The sequence below is a fragment of the Fusarium proliferatum genome (genome assembly GCF_900067095.1).
Source record: "Fusarium proliferatum ET1 genome assembly, contig: FPRO_scaffold003, whole genome shotgun sequence".
Lineage (NCBI taxonomy): Eukaryota > Fungi > Ascomycota > Sordariomycetes > Hypocreales > Nectriaceae > Fusarium > Fusarium proliferatum.
Window position 1 is genome coordinate 2,220,900 of NW_022194792.1, and position 20,089 is coordinate 2,240,988.

Sequence of the window (20,089 nt, forward strand, 5' to 3'; positions counted from 1 at the left end):
CACAGCTTTTTTGGTAGCGGCCTTGGTGGTGTTGAGGTATTTGGTAATGACTCTGCTGTTTTTGGCAGCGGTTGTTGTCTGGCGTTTGGGAGCATTCACGTTATATGTTTTGCTTTGGCTTGGGATCATCAAACCCTGACGCTAAATGGTGACATCAAAGAGGGTCACTTAAATTTGTATCAACTATGACAATAGCGAAAGCTTCAAGATTATAGATTTCATCTTGCATCTGGCTATAAATTCAAGGCAACAGGTTCGGTGGAGTGTGATTCAATCTCCATGCAAGTGGTATGTGATCAGACTGTGGCGGTCCCTACTATAATGATCGCGACATGGATGACAGTACTAGGCACAATTGTTTACAGTAACAGGGATTCCTGGGCAGTGTTTAACTACATGAGAACAGATGTTGATGTAAGTTGATCCACGCTTTGTTCTATTGTTACTGTTGCTGTGTGGTCCGCCAAGCCAGCGCTCAACAGGCCTGGATTGAGGTCACGGTACAGCTAACGGGCTTATAGCAACAACTGAGTCTCTACCCCGCCACCTGAATTCTCGAAACACAACCACAGCACAAAATTTGGCTTCGGCTTTGATTATTTTTTGCTCCATCTCAGGTTCTGGTCTCGTCACCTCCAGGAGATGACCACTGCGCTCGCGTCTATCCCTGGAAGCCATTGTCAATTGGCCCGTCGTCCCGTCGTATCTACCCAGCACAACATCCCCGGCCAGCTTCGTATCACGCATATCCAGTCTCAACAGGACTCGATGCCTTGGTCCCTGTACCCCTACGGAAACGAGGATCATGGCAGATTTCGAAGAAGCTCCCTACACTCATGAGGGGGACGAGGAGCAGTTATGGGGTGGTAAGTTTTGTTACAGGGGTTGTTACAGTAGAAAAAAATGAAGGACACGAAATGACTGACATAATTGATCTGTTGTAGAACTTGATAAGTGCGTTTCGAGCAAATGCGATTCCCACGAAACGATCGACGATGCCCTACGCACATGGATAGATTTAACGACACGCATTCGCGACCATCTCTACGAATCTCAGGAAGAAGTCGTTACTTGCACGCGGATGCTTCTTGCTAGCGATCTATTCCAGGCCAACAAAGACTATGTTCGCACTCAGATTATCTATAGCTTGCTTCAAGAGGACGAGGCTGGGCCTCTGCACGCTATTGTTTCTCTTCTCCTCCTCGACGGGTGCCAGGATGAGACCATGTTCCCTCGCATGGTGAACGAGGCTTGCTTCCCCCGACTTTTGGAGCTGATCAATGGTCGCCGAGACCAGGACCCTGGTCTGCATCGCCTTCTTCTGCAGCTTATGTACGAGATGTCGCGTATGGAACGACTTCGGGTCGACGACTTGACCATGGTGGACGATGAATTCGTCCATTATCTTTTTGCATTGATTGAGGAATTGTCTGACGATGCGCATGATCCTTATCATTATCCTACCATTCGTGTTTTGGTAAGCAGCTTCCATTCCATCCTTGCTGCCATTGCTTACATAGACGCAGCTTGTCTTGAACGAACAGTATATGCTTGCGTCTACAGAAGTTGACGATTCTGCTTCGCCCAATTCGCCTCTGACGAACCGCATTGTGAAGTGCTTGAGTCTTCACGGAGCTTCGTTCCGAACGTTTGGCGAAAACATCATTTTGCTACTGAACCGAGAAACCGAAACATCACTACAGCTACTAATTTTGAAGCTTCTGTATTTGCTATTCACGAACAAGGCGACATACGAATACTTCTATACAAACGACTTACGAGTACTTTTGGACGTCATTATTCGAAACTTGATGGATTTGCCAGATGAAAAAATGTCCTTGAGGCACACGTACCTACGAGTTCTCTACCCGTTATTGGCACACACACAACTCAGCCAGCCGCCTCACTATAAGCAGGATGAGATTCTGCGTGTGCTGAGCATTCTCCGAGGCTCGCACAATGTTCACTTTGCACCAGCAGACGACACAACGCTTCGTCTGGTCGACCGTGTATCAAAGGTCAAGTGGATAGAAGAAGCGCAGTCCCCCACGGTAGGATCCGGTGAGGCTGAAGTCGCCCGCAGATTCCTCGGTATAAGTCTATCACGATCGCAAACGGCGAGTAGTATCAGTGTAAGCGACGTAGCGGCAGTTAAAGAGAAGCCGGGAGTGCAGACACCGAGTCGATCAGGCGATGGAGGCGACGTTGCTACAGATGATGACAACGTCACAATGGCTACTCGACCCAAGAAGCCTTTGCCAGAGGTACCAAAACACCGCCATGGAGTGCCATTTGCGCAGAAGTTTGCCAACGGAGGACCGAAGAAGACACCCCCTAAGGCGCCGCCGCCGCGACGATGGGGACGGATGAAGACGGTTGAGAAGCCTCCTGCTGACCCAGTTCAGGAAACGGTCCCAGAGCAGGAAGCATGATACTAGTGGACAGCTACTATCCTCCGGGACATGAACTTTAAAACAGAAACATCCCGCTGGGCGGAGGGCACCGGTCGATAACCGTCACTGTGCGCTAGGAGAGACTCTCGGTTTGAAGATGGCGTTTGTGGAGCTTTCTACTGCACTTGGTTGGACACACAAAGCATAAGGCATGGCGTTTTGGGGGGATTTGAGCATTGGCCTTGGTAATGGTTTTGGGGAGATTGTAAGTAAACCGCGGCAAGTCTCTTTTTACGTGCTACTTTGTAGCAATAACATTGTAGAGTTAGTAATAGTGAAGAGAATGATAATTCTGTTCGAAAATGGCATGTGATGATGGCATCATTGACTGAGCTGTGTAACTTGGCAATGTCTTGGAAGCTGTGATTGAGGAACGATGAGCTGAAGCTGTCTAAGCCTTCCTCGGATGCCTCTTGTTAATATCCCTCAAGGTGGATGTCATCGGCAGTCACTTTGCAGTGCCGAGCCGGGATGCGGCTCGTTCAGTACAAATCAAGATTAACTCAGATTTCATGGAGCTTTGAACACGGTTTTATCAAGATCCACACTCCCCATGCGGAGAAGATTGCAAAGTCCTTCCTAGTTCAAATGTCTACGAAACACCGAAACAACAAGTTGCAGATCCGGGAAACGGCGATGCCGAGCAGATCTCAGCTTCAGTGGTGAAGTGGATGCACCCGTGGGAGCGACAAGTCTTGCGATTGAAAGGGATTGGCCGCATGTGAGATTGGGCACAGCCTGGGGGGTAATGACGATCGTCGTTGGGTTGTGTTGCGGTTCTGGTTAGTGTGAGGGCATCACCATCACCAAAACCAAAACCAAGATCAAACAAGGGATGGACCCTTCTGGTGGCGCCCGTTTACGTCATTTGGTGGGGAGGATGCGTTCGAAAACTGGCTGCAAGCAGCTGAGCTGGGGTCCAGTGTTCTTTGGGATCAAGATAGGTAGGTACTTACTAGTACTTACAGAAGCTAGAGCCAGTCCAGGCACTAGAGATAGATAGGGGGAGATTAGTGATCCCAGTTCATGTCGCTAAAGTAGATGCAAGTACCGCTAATAAGCCCATTCGGTGTAAGTGCCATGAGCTCTCTTGGCGTGCGACTAGATGGAACTCAATGCCCCCCTTCTCCAAGCCCATCAACTGCATCATCCATTCATAATAACAAACATCACGACCAGTATCACTAACACAATCTACATCTGGCGCCTCGAAGATTTGACCGTGCTCTATGCCTATCTTTGGCACTTGTTGACTCAGTTGATTCCGACTACGCTCACTCTTTCTCTTCTTTAGGAACCTTACAAGCTCCTCACTCAGACCGAGGCTTAACAGTAAGTTAGTACCTATCTCCAGCAGTCTCCTTCATTATTTACTTCATCTGCATCTGCAACAACGGACTGGAAGACTCCTCCATTATGGAACATATATCTCCTTTGATCTTCAGTCTATTTCTATTACCCGCTGATTCTCAAACCTCCACTCCACAGTTTTCGTTCAAGCTCCTCCAAACAGAAGAAGTGACAGAGCCAAGGTACGCACGTCGTCGATTCACCATCATCATTGTCTCAGAAAGTTCCTCCACTGCGACGTGCAAAGGAGACGCTAGTCTCACGCTTTGAACCTCAGACCTCCAATCTAGTGCTAGCGGCAATCTGCCAGCAGTGAGGTTGTACGCCCATTGCGTCAACACCATCATCCCGCGAGCTCTACACCCTGATTTTTTTGGTTCTGCTTGGGCTGCCTGCACAAGCTCGCCCAGCAACCGGCTCAATCCAGCCCAACCCGATTGGAACCCCTCCACTCAGTGCCGTTACTGACTTTCTAGGCTCTAGGATCTAGGCTCTTCTCCCCTTCCGTCTCGGATCCGTCCCCCATCTGCTCGTGGTCCATTCCGTCGTTTCTGTTTCTCTCGGTTGGTCCTTGCTTGCTCTAGCTCAGGTTGTTAATAAACTACGGTACTCGGCTTGCGTAGTACTGTAGGAGAAATAACAACGCCACCTCCGCCATGGATCTACCTCCTTCTCACTCTCATCAATCTCAGCCTTCGTCATTTCCCCAACAGGCGTCTTATCCATACTCGTACGGTCACGATTCTTCTCTAGAATCATCCTCAGCTTCCCACCAGCGTGCAACTGCTGCCAATACCACCGCCAACGCACACACACAATCACATTCTCAGCACGACGATACCTACGATCTGTCAAATTCGATTCACGCGCCGCAACCGCTATCGCAACAAGGAGGTCGTTTCACCGAGGAATGGGGTGCAGCACCGCGCGGGCCTTCAGTCCTCCTTGATTATCCTTCACCAAGCGCAAACATGCAGCGCAGCAATTCGGTGCATAGCTTCGTGACTGGTGATGACCAGCAGCTCCCGGCTCGTCAGAACACGCTCAAGAAGAAGAGCTCTGTCCGCCGAAATGGGAGTCTCAAGCGTAGTAGTAGCCGTCGCTCTATGAGAGCTGGCAGCGTTAAGAGTCTTGCCTTACAATCTTCATCAGACCATGATGAGGCGCATAGTGCTTTCTATTGCCCAGTCCCTACGTCGGGCAACCCTACCGAGACACTCTCGAACCGATTCCAGAACTGGAGAAAGGTCCTCAAGGATCTGATCGCATACTTTCGCGAAATTCAAAATCATTATGAACAACGCTCCAAGTCGCTCCTCAAACTCGCCAATGTGGCCAACAATATCACTACCCCACCCGGTTTTCTTCAGTCAGCTGGAATAGATGATGCGCTCCAATTCTTACGAATTTACAACAAGAATGCTATCCTCGAGGCCAATAAGGCCAAAGAAATTGAAGAGGATGTTATTCTTGCACTCACTGGATTGAGGAGCGACCTCCAACAGAAGATTAAGGAGATCAAGAACCTTTCAGGTGACTTCAAGAACTCAGTCGAGAAGGAGATGGACCATACTCGCAAAGCTGTCAAGACGCTCAGCGATATTCTTGGCAGAAATGAGTTGGATGAATCTTCAACCACTGGCAAGCAAGATCCATACCTACTGCGCCTGGCTGTCGACCGTCAAGTTGAGCGTCAGTTGGACGAGGAGAACTATCTCCACCAAGCTTATCTCAACCTGGAGAATTCCGGACGAGAGCTGGAAGCGATTGTTGTTGGAGAGATTCAGAAAGCCTACAACGCTTATGCTGGCATTCTTAAGCGGGAGGCTGACAATTCCTATAACGTCGTCGGCGAGCTTCGAGATGGCCCTATTGCCATGCCCAAGGACCACGAATGGATGCATTTTGTGACTCACGATGACAAGTTCGTTGACCCAAGCATTCCGCTCAGGACGCCGGACCAGATTCATTACCCCGGACAGGACCATGAGGCAGCCCAGGAGATTCGAGCCGGATTGTTGGAGCGCAAGAGCAAATACTTGAAGAGCTACACAGCCGGCTGGTAAGCATTCGTTGTCAAAACGTCGTGATCAGAGAAATTAACCAAGTTGCTAGGTATGTACTTTCCGCTACGCATCTCCACGAATTCAAGTCAGCGGACAAGGCGCAAGCCCCTATCATGTCTCTTTATCTTCCAGAACAGAAAGTAGGATCCCACTCCAACGAAGGAGGCTCTTCGAACAAGTTCATCCTTAAGGGTCGCCAAACTGGCGGCATGCACCGCGGACACACTTGGGTCTTCCGTGCCGAAAGTCATGACACTATGATGGCTTGGTACGAGGACATCAAGGCTCTCACCGAGAAGACTGCCGAGGAGCGAAGTCAGTTTGTTCGAAGCCATTCTAGAAGCCTTAGCCGATCATCCCGACGATCAGTTAGTAGCGATGGACTGGTCGACGAGGAGGACGAGGAACCCTTCACGGCCGATACTGAATCATTTACCAATCCGGGACCAAGACAATATGAGGCAACTCCCCGGCGATCTCAAGCAGGTGGGCGGTTCCCATCTGATATCCAAGTCAATGCGCAACGTGGCTTACAGGCCCCTCATTCGCCTTCTAGTGTAAGCTCTGGCTTCCAGGACAACAGGGACCCCGCTGTACCACCGATCGTCACGGGTGCCCTTTCTGGTCCGGCCGCTGGAGAATCGGAGCAGGGCAGGGACGACCATCCGGGCTATGGGACTGTTCACCAGACGCCCATGGATGAGATGCCCTCGCATGCTGCAATCGCAAGCCAAAAGGCCCATTACGACGGTGTTAACCCTTATACGAGCGAGCCAGTCAATCAGACTCCCGTTGAGCCGGTCCCCCTCCACCAACAACAGCAACAGCTATACCAGTCACAGTATGAATCGCAGCAGCCTGTGCAGCTGTCAGACTACGTCGATCAACACCAAGACCAAACCTTTGTTCCTGTTGTGATCCCCCAGGGTAAGGATGAGCGCGATGGTAATTTTGCCAATAGTGAACAACGCCACTTTGATGAGCAGCCTAACAATCATACTATTGAGCCACGAGAGGAGCCATATGGTGGATATACAATCAGTGGAGCTAGCCATGAGGCATCGAGCTATGAGCAGCCTTCATATCCTCAGGCGTCATATGACAATCAGCCCAATCACAGCTATGCCAATGGCGATGCTAAGGGCAATAGTTACACAATGACAACTGTGGGAGAGGGCTTTCCTAGACTTGATGGTGGAGCAACTGAAGAGCGACGACCATCGACTCGAGGAGGCGAATCAGTCTATACCGAGCGTGACTCTGTCCTTCTCCAGACAGACGATGAAGATGAGAAGCCAGTCCCAATCCGGCCATCCGGTAACAACCGGACTGAGAGTCATAACACCATCTCAAACCTGCATATTCCCGGCGGTTACCCCAAGAGTACTCAAGCATAGGATGGGGCATCAGTATCTGAGTTTTTCCCACATTGTGTGCCCTTTTTTGTTTTCCTTATTGTTATTTTTACTTTGCTGTGATGGAGAGAATTGATTTGGGAGGATGGTACAGCGTTGGCTGACGAGAGGCGTTGATCAAATGTGTTGATGGGACGGTTACAGTACGGTTTGAAATGGATTATCGCTCGTTTGGCTTTGGCTTGGTTTCGCAAAATATTTACTTGGATCGGTGTGATGAGATATCTTAGTCTGTTTCAATTGATTGAAAAGTTCAACGCGTATCATGAGTTTCCAGTGACTTGAAGCTAACGAGACCATGCATCACTGGTCAAAAAAGATGTTCATTTACAGCCCCCAGCGTCTCTAAGTTTGTTCTATCAATTATGCCATCTGACGTTCATCCTAAGGTTGGTACACGATATCGGTAGGATGGTTTTTCCGTCTCCTGTTGCATCAGCCAATCGGGCCGCTCTAAGCTAGCTCCCGCAAACCTTCGGTGGACACTCTTTGCAAAATTTCACACGGCAAAAAAAAAGTTCAGCATTCGACCTTACGCGGAAACGATTCCAAGGCCCGAACGAACGACCAAATCCTCAGCTACGGGCATCAACCGAAACAGAATCGAACGAGCAGCCGAATCGCGAAATTCTCATCTCTTGAATTTATATCAATTGGCGACAGCGCAAACTCGATAATCATGTCTTTCCGTGGAGGTTCGCGCGGACGCGGCGGTAGTGGATTTGGAGGCCGTGGCGGTGGTACGTCTTTATTTCTTCGTCGCGCGATTAATTTTGGGGGAACTGGCTCTCGGCGGTGCAAGAGACGTCGGAACCATGCGAATTGGGGCTGTTCTGGGAGTGATTGGCTCTAATAGCGGTGTTTTGCGTGGATTCAAGATCAACTACTAACGACCTGTTTCCAGGCCGCGGTGGCTTCCAACAACGAGATATGGGCCCTCCTGCTCAGATCCTTGGTATGTATATCATCGTGCTCTATCCGGAATCCCATAACTAACACTCTCAGAAATGGGCAAGTTCATGCACGCTTGCGAGGGCGAGATGGTCTGCGAGTCCATCAACCCCAAGGTCCCTCACTTCAACGCCCAGATCTTCCTCGAGAACAAGACTGCCGTCGGAAAGGTCGACGAGGTCCTCGGCCCCATCAACCAGGTGTTCTTCACCATCAAACCCACAGAGGGTATCCAGGCCACCTCTTTCAAGGAGGGCGACAAGTTCTACATCGGCTCAGAGAAGCTTCTGCCCCTCGACAAGTTCCTCCCCAAGCCTAAGCCCCCGCCTGGAGCTCCCAAGCTCAAGCGCGCCGGTGGCGGTCGCGGTGGTGCCCGCGGTGGACGTGGCGGCTTCGGTGCCCGAGGCGGTGGCCGTGGTGGTTTCGGCGGCGGCGGCCGTGGAGGTCCTCGAGGTGGTGCTCGTGGTGGTTTCGGTGGCCGCGGAGGTGGCCGTGGCGGCAGCGGTGGTTTCTCACGAGGTGGAAGCGGCTTCGGTGGTGGTCGCGGACGCGGTGGCTTCAGCCGCGGTGGCCGATAATCTCCTTGCCACAACGGCGGCTGCGGATCACTTCTGTTATTAGGGAGGACTAAGCGACTACGCGACCCACGAGAGCTGCTTAAAGGAAATGGGGATCGAAAATCATGGAATCTAGGAGGAGGGAAAGAAAGAAGAAAGAAGGGATTGACATGTATTTCTCTGGCGTTGGACGGTATCTGATTTTCCAAAGTGCTTTGCTTGGTTTGGCTTTCCCACATGGCTCTATATCCCAAATCCCGCGATCGCCATGCTCGTATGATACGGCATCGGATTGGAGTTTGTATGTACAAACACAAGAGGATTCAACGAAGAAGACGAGAGAAACCGAAATGAACGGGCAACCTTTTAAACTTAACTCATGTCGTTGTTGTGAAATGTGTATATTTTCATTAGACTGTATCTCCTGTCCACGCCCACGGGGTATATATAAGGCTCAAAGTCTATAAGCTCTTGAACGCCATGCAAACAACCGAAATCACTCCCCTCGGTGTCTGAGTAACGCCGCGCACAACAGGCCAAGGGCCAAGATAAAGGCCAGCCCTCCTAGTCCTAGACCAAAGTAATGCGCATCTCGATATCCTCCAAAGGGGTCCTTGTCACCGCTCTTGCCCATTTCCACAGCTCCAGCCATACCCAGCCCTACTGAAAAGGCGAAAGCTGCTGCTGTATTAGTGATGCTGTTTGCGAGCCCCAGTTGTCCCTCTGGCACATCTCGTCCGAGCACAGTCGAGGAAGCGGGAACAATCAACACCATGCCAACTCCCATGAAGATGGCGCTGACAAACGAGTTGGCCCAATATGTTTGCTGGGCTGGGGCTGACGCCAGGAGAGCCGAACTAATCAGAATGGCGATTGATGAGACCACCATGCTCAACTGTGCAGTAAAATCGCGGTTTGCTAAGGGCCAGCATCCAAAGGCGATGATAACACCAACCACTAGAACTGGCATAAGAGCAACACTCGTGAGAAGGGGACCCCAACCTCTGACAACTTCGATGAATTGTACGAAATACCATGCCCAGACTCCAAATGCTGCTGATGCAGTTGTCACGAAGCCAAGTGTAATACCAGCAGCCAGCTGAATCTGCTTAAATGGCACTAACGGGTGACTGGCCTGTGATTCGAAGAAAGTGAATAGTGGAATAAGTATGATGCCTGCAATGATCAAGATGTACGCCTGGGGAGTATCCCATCCCACAATGGGCGCCTGGTTCCAACCAACGCTGAAAAGGATCAAGGCAGCGATTCCAAACGCGAAACCCAATATATCTAACCGCTTCCACAGGTTGCCTTCGAAATTGTAGACCAAGATTCTCTTTGCTGGGATGACAAGTACGCTTGAAATACCTAGGGCTGTACATACCGCGGCCATGCTGTAAAAGGCCCATGGCCACGAGGCGTAATTAGCAAACAAGCCCGTCATGACCGATCCAATGACAAATCCGAAAGGGACAGAGGCATCGAAAAATCCCATCACAAGCATCTTGCGAGGCCCAGGAGGATAAGCCCTCACCAGCATTCCGTGTCCATTTGGGATAACGAATGCAGGGCCGATGCCTTGCATAGCTCGACAGAAGCAGAAGAAGATGGCTCCTCCATTGTCACTCGTCTGCACATACACACTGAGACCAGCAAGCAGACTCCAAAGGGCGAACCAAATATATCCAGCGATAAAGGCATATCTTTGACCGCAGACGTTCCCGATCCGGTTGCCAAAAAGAGTGGTCGCGCCATAACTCAGTGCAAACGCTGATGTGAACCAAGCAAGGTGTGTTGTACGCTCTGGTTCGAAGAATGATTCTCCAATTCGTCGGGCAGATGTCAGTGTCTGTGCAAGACTGGCATATGTCAGAACCTGTGCCATACATATGACGGCAACAAAAAGGCTTTCGTTGGTAGCATGGTTGAACTCGATCATCCTGGCCCCCTCGTTCAGAGGTTTCCTTCGCAAACCTTGATTTGCGGGTGAGGAAGGGTCTGTGTCGGATCCCGCACGAATGTGGGTGACCGTACCTAGTGGGAGAGATCGTGTACCCATGTCCGGCCTCAGAGCTATGTATTGGTGATGCTGTGTGGTTCCTCGGAAGGCTTCAAAGCGTCTGGCAGCTTGGACAAGTCCACCATGGTTGACCGAAAAGTCTGATGGCGTTGGGCCTGTAGGAACAACAGGAGTTTCATTTGGGCGAGGCTCGGCCAGGTTTACTGGAACGCTAAATCGTGGAGGTGGTGTATGAGGTGTATCTAATCGTGGTGGTAAGTTTGGTGTTGCCAGTCGAATCATGCCTTCGGGGACTTGTGCTGGAGTCTCAACCATTTCCGATTCCATTTCACGGTCAAGGAGAGAATCTGTCTCGACATTTGGAGATCGTCCTGGCATAATTGATGTATGTATATAGTTGCCTCGACGCGGTGAAACGGGTGAAACCGTCATCTCTGATACACTCATCTGGCTCACTACATCCATGTCTAGCAAATTCACATTCTGGGATATTTCGCTGACGCTTGAAGGACTTCGGGCATGAGAATGCGAGTATAGCTGAGAATTGGAACGAGAGTGAGAGTAATCTCCAGGCTGAGAGTGAGAATTGAAGTTTGTGTAAGTTGGAGCTGGTGCTGCTGGAGAGTAACCACCATATTGTTGTTGATAATGATGGCGAAAAGATTCCGTGACGGCGATCATGGTATCAGCGGCATGTTGAACGGCAGAGTTAGATCGATTTATTTCTCGACGGGCCTCAGACTTTTCAGAGTCTTGTCGTGATACGTTCCGAAGCGGCTCCATCGTGAAGTTGGTGATAAGTCAGCAACGCCAGGGTTAGCAATAGTCGCCCCTCATGTCCTCGTTTGTAGATGTTATTAGTCAATAAAGCAGACGATCAAGGCTGCGGAACCATCATAACTGAATCAGAAATCATAATCGAAGAGAATCAGAAATCAAGCAATCGAGACATAGTCAGGGACGCTTGGGGGTTTTAGTCAACGGGAAAGGCTGCGCTTACAGCTTACAAGGAGGGTAATAACCCATGCCTCAAGCTGTAAGTAGGCAGGTAGGCATGTCGACTCATCATAGGATGGAAGCTCATCCATACCGCTCCGTAAGCCTTCAGGGCTGACTCGCCCCCGCAACTAAGCTTAGCTTTTAAGGCTCAGACTCTGGTTCAGGGTCCGGAGGTTTAGGACCTGACACTTCCATGTCTTGGCCCAACCGTTAGTTTTTGAACCGAGATGAGGGTGGGTAGTGTAGTGTATGTATGGTTAAGCCAGAAATAGAATCATCGATCTTGCAAGTCGTCACAAGCTGTAGGAGAAAGAGACTTTCGCCTCTGTGAGAATTCTTGTTGGTAGTGATCTGCTTGTCTTGATAATTAGTCCCCCTTTTGGTAATATCGTCTGACTTGCATCACAAGGTTCTGCATTCACACTGAACAAAGCTCAACTGGAGCGGGGAAGAGAGAGAGAGAGACTGGACAGTTCAGAAAGTCAGTGATGCATTGACACAAGCGGCGGTTACAGGGGTTCACGTAAGAGTCTGGTTGGTCTATCGATCACGATCTTGTTGGTGATGATAGAGAAATGAAAATAGTGGTGTTGGTGATATAGTAGTGGAAGGCACCTCTGATCAAAGCGGCTACGACCAACCCTACCTACCTACCTAGCCAATACAGCAAGAGGCAGGTGTACCACTCCTGCTGTCCCCAGATCGCCTGCATCCGCCAATGGCTACCTACCTACCTAATGATCATCAAAATTATTCTCCCTCTTGTTCCCTCAGTACAGTGTTAACAGCATCATAGGTATCATCATCGGTGTAACCAAACCCCCAATTGGGTGGTATTCCTCTCATGTCCCGAGGATCTAATCCCCCATCCTTGTTTATCATCAACAGCACAGCCACCCGTCACTTTCTGGAGCCTGTCTAGCCTGTTAGTCCTAGCCTAGGATCCTTCAACAGCACAGCCTCAACGTATCACAACCCATGTCCCACCCTTAGCACGTTCTTTGGGTCTTGATCTTCTAGCTTCAGCGCCTCTGACAGCATGTTTCAGATAGAGATGGTGTTAATTCGTCTGTATCAAGTTGGTGAAGACTCAAACTTGCAATTATTCTGGTCTTTTTGTGAGACAATTTATGTGATTTTCTCAATTGCCTCCACTTCATCAAGATCTTCTCCACAGTCTCGTCCTCCCAGTTCTATCCAGGACCAGGAATTCGGCAACCAAGCCTCATCATGCTTTGTCGTTCCACTCACCGCAGAGCCTCAGATTGTGCGTAGGCATCACGTATGTCTCTATTTTTGGTCAGACTCAGCTTCCCATGGCTACTCATTACGTCTAGAAACAGAGAGCCTGCAAGCACATCCAAGCTTTCCTTGAACCTTGTACCGGTTGATACTTGGAAACGATCAACAGGAGATATGAATTAATGGTCTAAGCTCAGATCCTCTTGAATTCCATAAATCCACTCACTTAAGCGAGATTCACTGCTTCCAAGTCTCCAACGACAGAGAGCGGCCTGTAGCAGGCACTCTGTTTCTTCATCATGACATAAAGCTCATCGTTGAGAGCCATGCTTCCGCATCACTACCAATTCGCCGTCACATCTTTATCACTATGCAATGTGACATCAAGCCTGTCACGTCACACGAGCAGATGATAATGGATACTATCGAGTAGCTCGATATGGCCATGTACTTCGCGTCTATCCACAATGCTGTACTTATGAGGAGACCGATTCAAAGTTGGCACATAAAATCCAAGCAGCAAGATAAGGAATGTATGGGTATCATGAACTACCATTGTTTCAATAAGCTGCGTGAATCATGTCCTGTCCAAACCCCCAACCCCCAAATGAAAATGTCTTCGACCATGTGCGCTGAACCCCTTTTGTCCCTGATGTTTGTCCTTGCGAACTTCCTGTTGAACCCCCTGCTTGATCCCGCGATACCTTCAGTGATGGCAAACGTATGCTCAGATCCAGGGCTAAATGACCTCTACCCCACCCAACTTTTCAGTGCAACTACACCAAACCAACGTACCATGTTAAATAGTAATATCGGATGTGGTTTAAGGCTTAGGTATGCGGATGGTCTTGCTGGTCATGAGGCAACCGTGAATCATGAACAGAATTACGGCAGGATGGAACTCGAAAACCGAACCCTGGAACCAAATACCAAAGGGGAGATTGTCGTGAACCCAGCGCTGCGAGAGCCAATAGGCCATGATAGCGTCCATGCCGAGCGAAGTGGGAATGGGAGTTCCTTCGAAATACTGGCTCTTGCCAGAGGCGTCCTTTGGGAGAACCGAAACGGTAACATTGAAGCGGGCGAGGCGAGTGAGGCCACACAGAACGAAGAAGGTAAGGCCAACGGTGTCGGCGAGCGAACGGAAACCAAGAGTGAAGGCGACCATGGCGGGAGCGACGCCGAAGGAGATCTGAACAGGATTACTATCAGTGACCATAATAAGTGACAATGCGTGCATTAAGACATACCAAATCAGCAAGAGAATCCAATTCTTGGCCCATGAGACTACTCTTCTTTCTCCACCGAGCAACCTTGCCGTCGAAAAAGTCAAAGAACAGACCGAAAGGTAGGAAGAAGAGAGCAAGCCAGAGGTTGTCAAAATCCTTGGGGTCGCCAAGTGCGTATCGTAGCGAGGAGAAGATGGACATAACACCGCAAGCACCTGTGATGACGTCAGGGTTAGCAAACCATGTATTTTTTGTGAAGAACGAAGCATGTCAAAGGTGGCGGTCTCCGTAGTCAAGGTGTACATACCGTTCATGAGAGTAATCAAGTCGGCAAGGTGCATGGCCCGCACGAGAGAGAAGTGCCCAACATCAGCAGATAGAAGAGTCTTTTGCTTGTCAATTGCTATAAGGAAGGTCAATGTCGGTTCTGGAAAGCCAAACTCGCTTAATTGCTTCATCCTTGGCTAAAGCTTACCTGGGCTGTTGGAGGATGTGACGTCCTTGGGGATGTTTCCATTGGAGCCCGACATGGTGTTGCCCCTTCTAGACATTCTACGACGATTCCAAAGGCTCTTGTTTAATGTGAAGCTTGATGGAGTCGGACGGTGCGAGAGGTTGACCTCAGCAGTGTTCTGTACAATAATCCACGAGACGGGACAATCGTAATGAGCTTCACGGGGGCAGGAAGCGGTGTCGATGGATGCGAAAAGAGAATATTCAAAGCAACCAAGAACACTAGCAATGCGAAGTTGAGTGGTCTTTCACGGTGCAGAACTTATTGTGTTTCTGGTGGTTGTGTGAAGTTGCGGAAGGGAAAAGAGAGCAGGTTTTCCACAAGTGGTTGACGTTGACGTTGAGGACGTCGCGTTTGCTGCTTTCGCCGCGGAACGTCCTGCTTTCCTTGCTTGGGGTGGATGCCGTCATTGTGGGCGCTAGTGCTGGCCAGCTGCACGTGATGGCAATGGCTTAGACTCTCAACCGTTCCTGACAAGTCACCAGCCATCAGCAGCTCGTCACACGGAAAGGTCAAGGCGGGTGTTCATGGTCACATTCGCATCTACATTGGATCTTTGTAAATCTATATCTTACCTTAGTACTTGCATACGGTGTACGTCAGAATGGTACAGGATCTCAAATGTCACCAAGCTGATCAACAGCTCAACAAATTCTGCGTTAGAGCATCACATGTCAGATTCGTATCGTATTCGCACAAGCTCGCTCACCGTCAGAACATTAAGCGAAGTTAGATGAAACTAGAGTTAGTACATACACACGCGCGCGCACACACAAATGTTCTGGACACATGCAGAGAACGGTCGAAATGAGCACAGCGATAAAGACTTCAGGATCAGGCATCCCCAGCGGTGTTTATTCAGGTCCGCGTCTGCTCATGGTATACTGTGTGTGCGTTACCCCTTAACTTGATATGCAAGCGTGTATGTATGTATGTAAAGTGCGTAGCCTCCTTTCAGAGGCGGTAAACAAAAGAAAACTACCTCAACGCCGGTATCAGATAAAAGTCCCGAACAGTGTTTGCGGTATTTGCCTGGCCGCTGTAAGACAGGTTGGGCGTGTCATGATACGCAAATGAGTGTGCGTGTCTCTCCCATGCTTCATAATTAAAAATTAATATTTGTCCATAGACGGCTGATTGTTATCCTGTAGAATGAGTGTGCAAAAATCTGGATATCGAGTGGTTTTGCTCCTGCTCACCGCGTGATGAGAACCGAGAAGCCATCTAACCATTGGCCACAGGAGCCAGAAACACCACAGATGATGTATCCTCGAGGAGGTATCAAAGTGTGCCTAGAGACTAGGGTAAGCTGAGTTCGTGGCGACACAAGAATAAAACTTACGCATCTCCTCCATGAGCATTTCCATAAACGGGCGACTTGCGACCCAAACTCGTCAGAATTTGTAGACCATCGATCCAAAAACCAGATCGCACGACGAAGCCACTGATGTACTCGCCACGACGAACATCTAGGTCTCCTATTAGATTCCTGTCGGTCCATCAATGAGTTAGAACTTACCAAACTCGAAAGTATCCCCCCCTTCTTTGCCGCCCTTCTTTCCAAACAACTGCCTGGAATCATCATCATAAATGAATTCCATTCCGTCCACGGCCATACCGTGATAAATCACTACACGGGATAGAACTCGGTCCTGCTTGACAGCACTCGTAAAGATGGCTTCCGTAGGCTGGCTTCCATCCATCTTAGAGCTACCCAGCTTCTGGCTTCGGAAAGCACTCTTCCCGTTCAATAGCTTAATGAGAGATTCCTTGGAGGTAAACTTTTTGTAATCGTCAATCTCAAGTGATCCCCCCCCGTAAGACTTGACTGATATTTTGAGAGACCCCTTTCTTTTCTTCTCAGACAGTCTGCCTCGCAGCTCGCTCTCGGTGAGCGTGATTTGCCGGGAGGGCGTCCCTTGGTCAGTGGGATACTCGATCCAAGCATGGCAGACATCATCACCGTCTGCATAAATCTCAACAAAGAAAATTCCTGTGGCCGCCATAACAAGTACGTTGCCATTTTCGACAGGGAAGGCTTGAACACTACCGTCAGGGCTCATCGGGGGATCGTTGGGAAGGCGGAAAGACGGATGAGCTCGGAAACGCAAACAGTCGAGACGGTGCCATCCACATTCATCGGCCTGGAGTGCAAGACCACCTTTGGACTTGGTCCTTGTACAATAGGCCTCTCGAGCTACGAATGTGCGATTGAGCACCACGTAATCTCGCAGCATTACACCACTCTCCTGGTGGGGGCATCCGAATAGATGGCCTGTCTCATGCATATGAGCGCCAATACCGATATTTGCAGCCTCCCAAGAACTGCCCGCTTCGTTGCAGTCATTAGCCACATGGTTTGTATCCGTTGGAGTACAGTCAGTGAAAGCAGGCACAACCTCTTCGAAAGTGGAAGGGTAACTGTGAAGGCAGTGAGATCCAAAAATGGCCAGTTGAAGATCACCATCCCCTCCTCCGAGAGCGGCATGGCCGGTCACAGTCTTTGCTGCCGTATCCCAATGAGAATCCAAGAGAAGACAAGACACGTATAGCTTTTGCCCTGGTAGCGGGTTGAAGTATTTCCTGACGGCCTCTGAAGCGATCCCGTACAAAGCGCCCTTGTCGGTCGCCTTCTCGTTTTGCTGAGCCTTATTAAGATCCCGAATCTCAGCAAGAGTCTTGTCGGAGCGAATAATATGCACACGGGCTTCGGAGCGCATGGTGCCGTTCTCTTGGTCACGATAATTGGCCGAGCCTGTTGTCCATTCCTCATCAAAACGGAAGGCCCGTCGCCCAAGCTTGTTCCGCCACATCTGTTCCGAGGTGAAGGCCTGCCACAGGTACGCTGCCATTCTGAACTTCTTGACAGCCATTTCCAGTCCATTTCCTTCCTTTTCGACTCGGGCGGGCGAGGCATCGAATGTTTCGGGAGAGTCCTTCGCAACGAGTATCGCAAGCTGCAAAGGTGGTGAATTGGTTACGGGCAGCATATGAACAGTAAGGTAGGAAGCATGGATTGGGTTGGAACTGTTGCTGTTCGCAAGTTTCGGACTTGAGAACTCGAAGCGCAATCTGTTGGGGCCCGGTTGAAGGTACACCAGTGCCTTGAAATGCGAGTTGCAAACGGGCCAGCTGATCGCGGGGAAGTTGTCGTCGAGTCGGCAAACATTAAGGGTGCCATCGAGGGGATTCTCGGCGGCATTTCCGATTGTGCCATAAACAAGAAGAACTTTTTGATAGACCTGGTGACGGTTAGCACAACACTCCAAATAGTTCTTGAGCGAGTCATGTTGGATGGAAGTCTTGGCATAGCTTTGGTACCAATTAATTAACCCCTGACGATATGGCTTGCATCTGCATGCGCGCCACAAAGCCCACCAGCCATAGAAACAATTCAAAAGCAAAACACCAAGACATACCCATGCATTTTCGGTGATGTTGATCACTCTTGGAGCGTATGGTGACACCGGAAGGGTCTGTCTTCCATTGATAGAAGGCGCACCAAGACCCGACATTCCGGAAACACTGTTGCGGTTGGAGTTGGACGACAGCGGCGGTCGCGTAGGGACGTTGAGTTGGCTCTGGCTCTGGGACATTTGAGACTGTCGGCGCTGGAGTTGCTGCTGATCTTTTACCTGCAGATGAAGTGCAGGATCTGACTGGTGATCAATCGAAGGCGGCGTTAAGGAACCGCTCGAGGGCGATGTTGCTTGGCTTGTAGCACCATCACTGGATGTGTCGGTTGATCGATTGGTACGGAAACTGGCCCTCGATCGGCGGCGAAGGTTGTTGAGGAAGGTAGGGGCCATTGTCGCCGGCGACTAGGACCTGCCTTTTCCAAGATGTATCCAAATAAGAGTCAAAGCTGTATGTCGATTGCGTCGTGGGCAAGCGAGAGAGGGATCAAGAAACCAAGGCAAAATCGACAGAAAAGTGACCGAGGGAGAGACCGAGATTGAAGTACCCAAGAAACCCGTGGTCGACAGAGTAAGAGACGAGAGCGCTCGTATTGCAAGTCTGGAGGAACGAATGGGGTGGTAGTTTAGATGAATGAGGTGGAGTGAGATCCCGAGGGGGGGTGTAACAAGAATAGAAGCTGTGGAAGCTGTCAGTTGTCGACAGTTGACAGTTGACTTGACTTCCTCTTGGTCGACCGAAGGGAAAGGAAGGAGGAGGGAAAGGCGCAAAATTTCATTAGAGATGAGGACCTAATATGAGAGGAACGTGGTTTCTGGGAGGACCAACAGAGAAATAACAAATGAATTGAATGGAAATCCACTGTTTCGTTTCCAAGGATCTTCTTCACTGCCTTGGAAAAGATAACCCTCACTCAATTGTCCCCTTCCACCCCTGTTCAACGGAGAACGGAGAAGGATGGATATCTTATTGGGATCCTAGACACTCAACGAGTGATGACAGATGACGGAAGATGTTCTGTATGGCCGGACTGGACGAAAAGACGGCCACAACCGATCCCAAGACGTGCAAAAAGTGGCTGGTGCTGCTAATGCACTCGCCGAGAACGAGGATGCTCAAGCTTGGGCCGGGGGATCCGCTGGAATTGGTGGGTTGCAGCGATGCGATTTATTATTGCGGCCGTTGCAAGCGTGATCAACCAGATGGTGGCTTGCAGTGAGCGAAAGAGTGTTTGAATCACCCTCGGAGACATGAGACGGAAGACGGCAGTAATGGAATGAATGATATGAGAATCCATCGGGAACATTGAGACATTATACATACTCCTCCAACAGTGTCTTCCTAAGTACCTATCTCTGTTGATCAATTCAGGTCGATCCAGCAGTATCAAAATATCCCAGACTTATCCTTGTAAGGTTGTGGGCAGGCCACAGATAGGCCGAGCCTCACAGCGTGCCGTTGAAAGCGATCGTGATCTAGGTGGGCTTGAGCGAGGCCCAAGTTGCATACAACCAAAAGTTCAGTGGAGCTTGATATTGAATTCAACCAGCCGCATCCAGCGGAACTCAACCTTTGAGGTGATCCCAGGAGCTAGAGCAGCTAATGGTAGCTCGTGGCCAGCATCCAACTTCTTCGTTTAGGCACTTGTGTTCGTCAACTTTGGTAGCAATCGTAGCATTCGGCTAATACTCACCGCGCAATCCTTTTGGTAATATAATATATCAGAAGTCGCTGCTGTTTTGAGACCATCAACCCTCAACTTCGATGACGTTGAGATAATAGTACAACCCCTGGCCTTGCCCAAGGTAAGGTAGGCGGGACCATCCCGTGCCGCCGCCGATAGTAGACCCAACGAAATTGCGTTTCCATTCAAGAT

The 20,089-nt window shown here is 49.9% G+C and overlaps 6 protein-coding genes across 6 annotated transcripts; 3 read left to right on the forward strand and 3 right to left on the reverse strand.

Moving 5' to 3' along the window:
- Window positions 1-805: 805 nt before the first annotated feature.
- FPRO_06322 (uncharacterized protein) lies at window positions 806-2,432 on the forward strand (the record flags this gene model as incomplete). Its single annotated transcript, XM_031228777.1, has 3 exons — window positions 806-866; window positions 945-1,477; window positions 1,527-2,432. 3 exons carry the CDS (start codon window positions 806-808, stop codon window positions 2,430-2,432), a joined length of 1,500 nt encoding a protein of 499 aa, XP_031079080.1.
- Window positions 2,433-4,459: 2,027 nt separating this feature from the next.
- On the forward strand, window positions 4,460-7,266 carry FPRO_06321 (uncharacterized protein; the record flags this gene model as incomplete). The annotated part of the gene is made up of 2 exons (XM_031228778.1): window positions 4,460-5,865; window positions 5,919-7,266. 2 exons carry the CDS (start codon window positions 4,460-4,462, stop codon window positions 7,264-7,266), a joined length of 2,754 nt encoding a protein of 917 aa, XP_031079081.1.
- A 697-nt stretch (window positions 7,267-7,963) lies between these two features.
- FPRO_06320 (uncharacterized protein) lies at window positions 7,964-8,813 on the forward strand (the record flags this gene model as incomplete). Its single annotated transcript, XM_031228779.1, has 3 exons — window positions 7,964-8,024; window positions 8,189-8,239; window positions 8,290-8,813. 3 exons carry the CDS (start codon window positions 7,964-7,966, stop codon window positions 8,811-8,813), a joined length of 636 nt encoding a protein of 211 aa, XP_031079082.1.
- Window positions 8,814-9,288: 475 nt separating this feature from the next.
- Window positions 9,289-11,595, reverse strand: FPRO_06319 (uncharacterized protein; the record flags this gene model as incomplete). The annotated part of the gene is made up of 1 exon (XM_031228780.1): window positions 9,289-11,595. One exon carries the CDS (start codon window positions 11,593-11,595, stop codon window positions 9,289-9,291), a length of 2,307 nt encoding a protein of 768 aa, XP_031079083.1.
- A 2,281-nt stretch (window positions 11,596-13,876) lies between these two features.
- On the reverse strand, window positions 13,877-14,812 carry FPRO_06318 (putative CHO1-CDP-diacylglycerol serine O-phosphatidyltransferase; the record flags this gene model as incomplete). Its single annotated transcript, XM_031228781.1, has 4 exons — window positions 13,877-14,245; window positions 14,304-14,497; window positions 14,590-14,685; window positions 14,758-14,812. 4 exons carry the CDS (start codon window positions 14,810-14,812, stop codon window positions 13,877-13,879), a joined length of 714 nt encoding a protein of 237 aa, XP_031079084.1.
- Window positions 14,813-15,991: 1,179 nt separating this feature from the next.
- FPRO_06317 (uncharacterized protein) lies at window positions 15,992-18,605 on the reverse strand (the record flags this gene model as incomplete). The annotated part of the gene is made up of 4 exons (XM_031228782.1): window positions 15,992-16,088; window positions 16,139-16,265; window positions 16,316-18,038; window positions 18,216-18,605. 4 exons carry the CDS (start codon window positions 18,603-18,605, stop codon window positions 15,992-15,994), a joined length of 2,337 nt encoding a protein of 778 aa, XP_031079085.1.
- Between the last annotated feature and the right edge of the window lie 1,484 nt (window positions 18,606-20,089).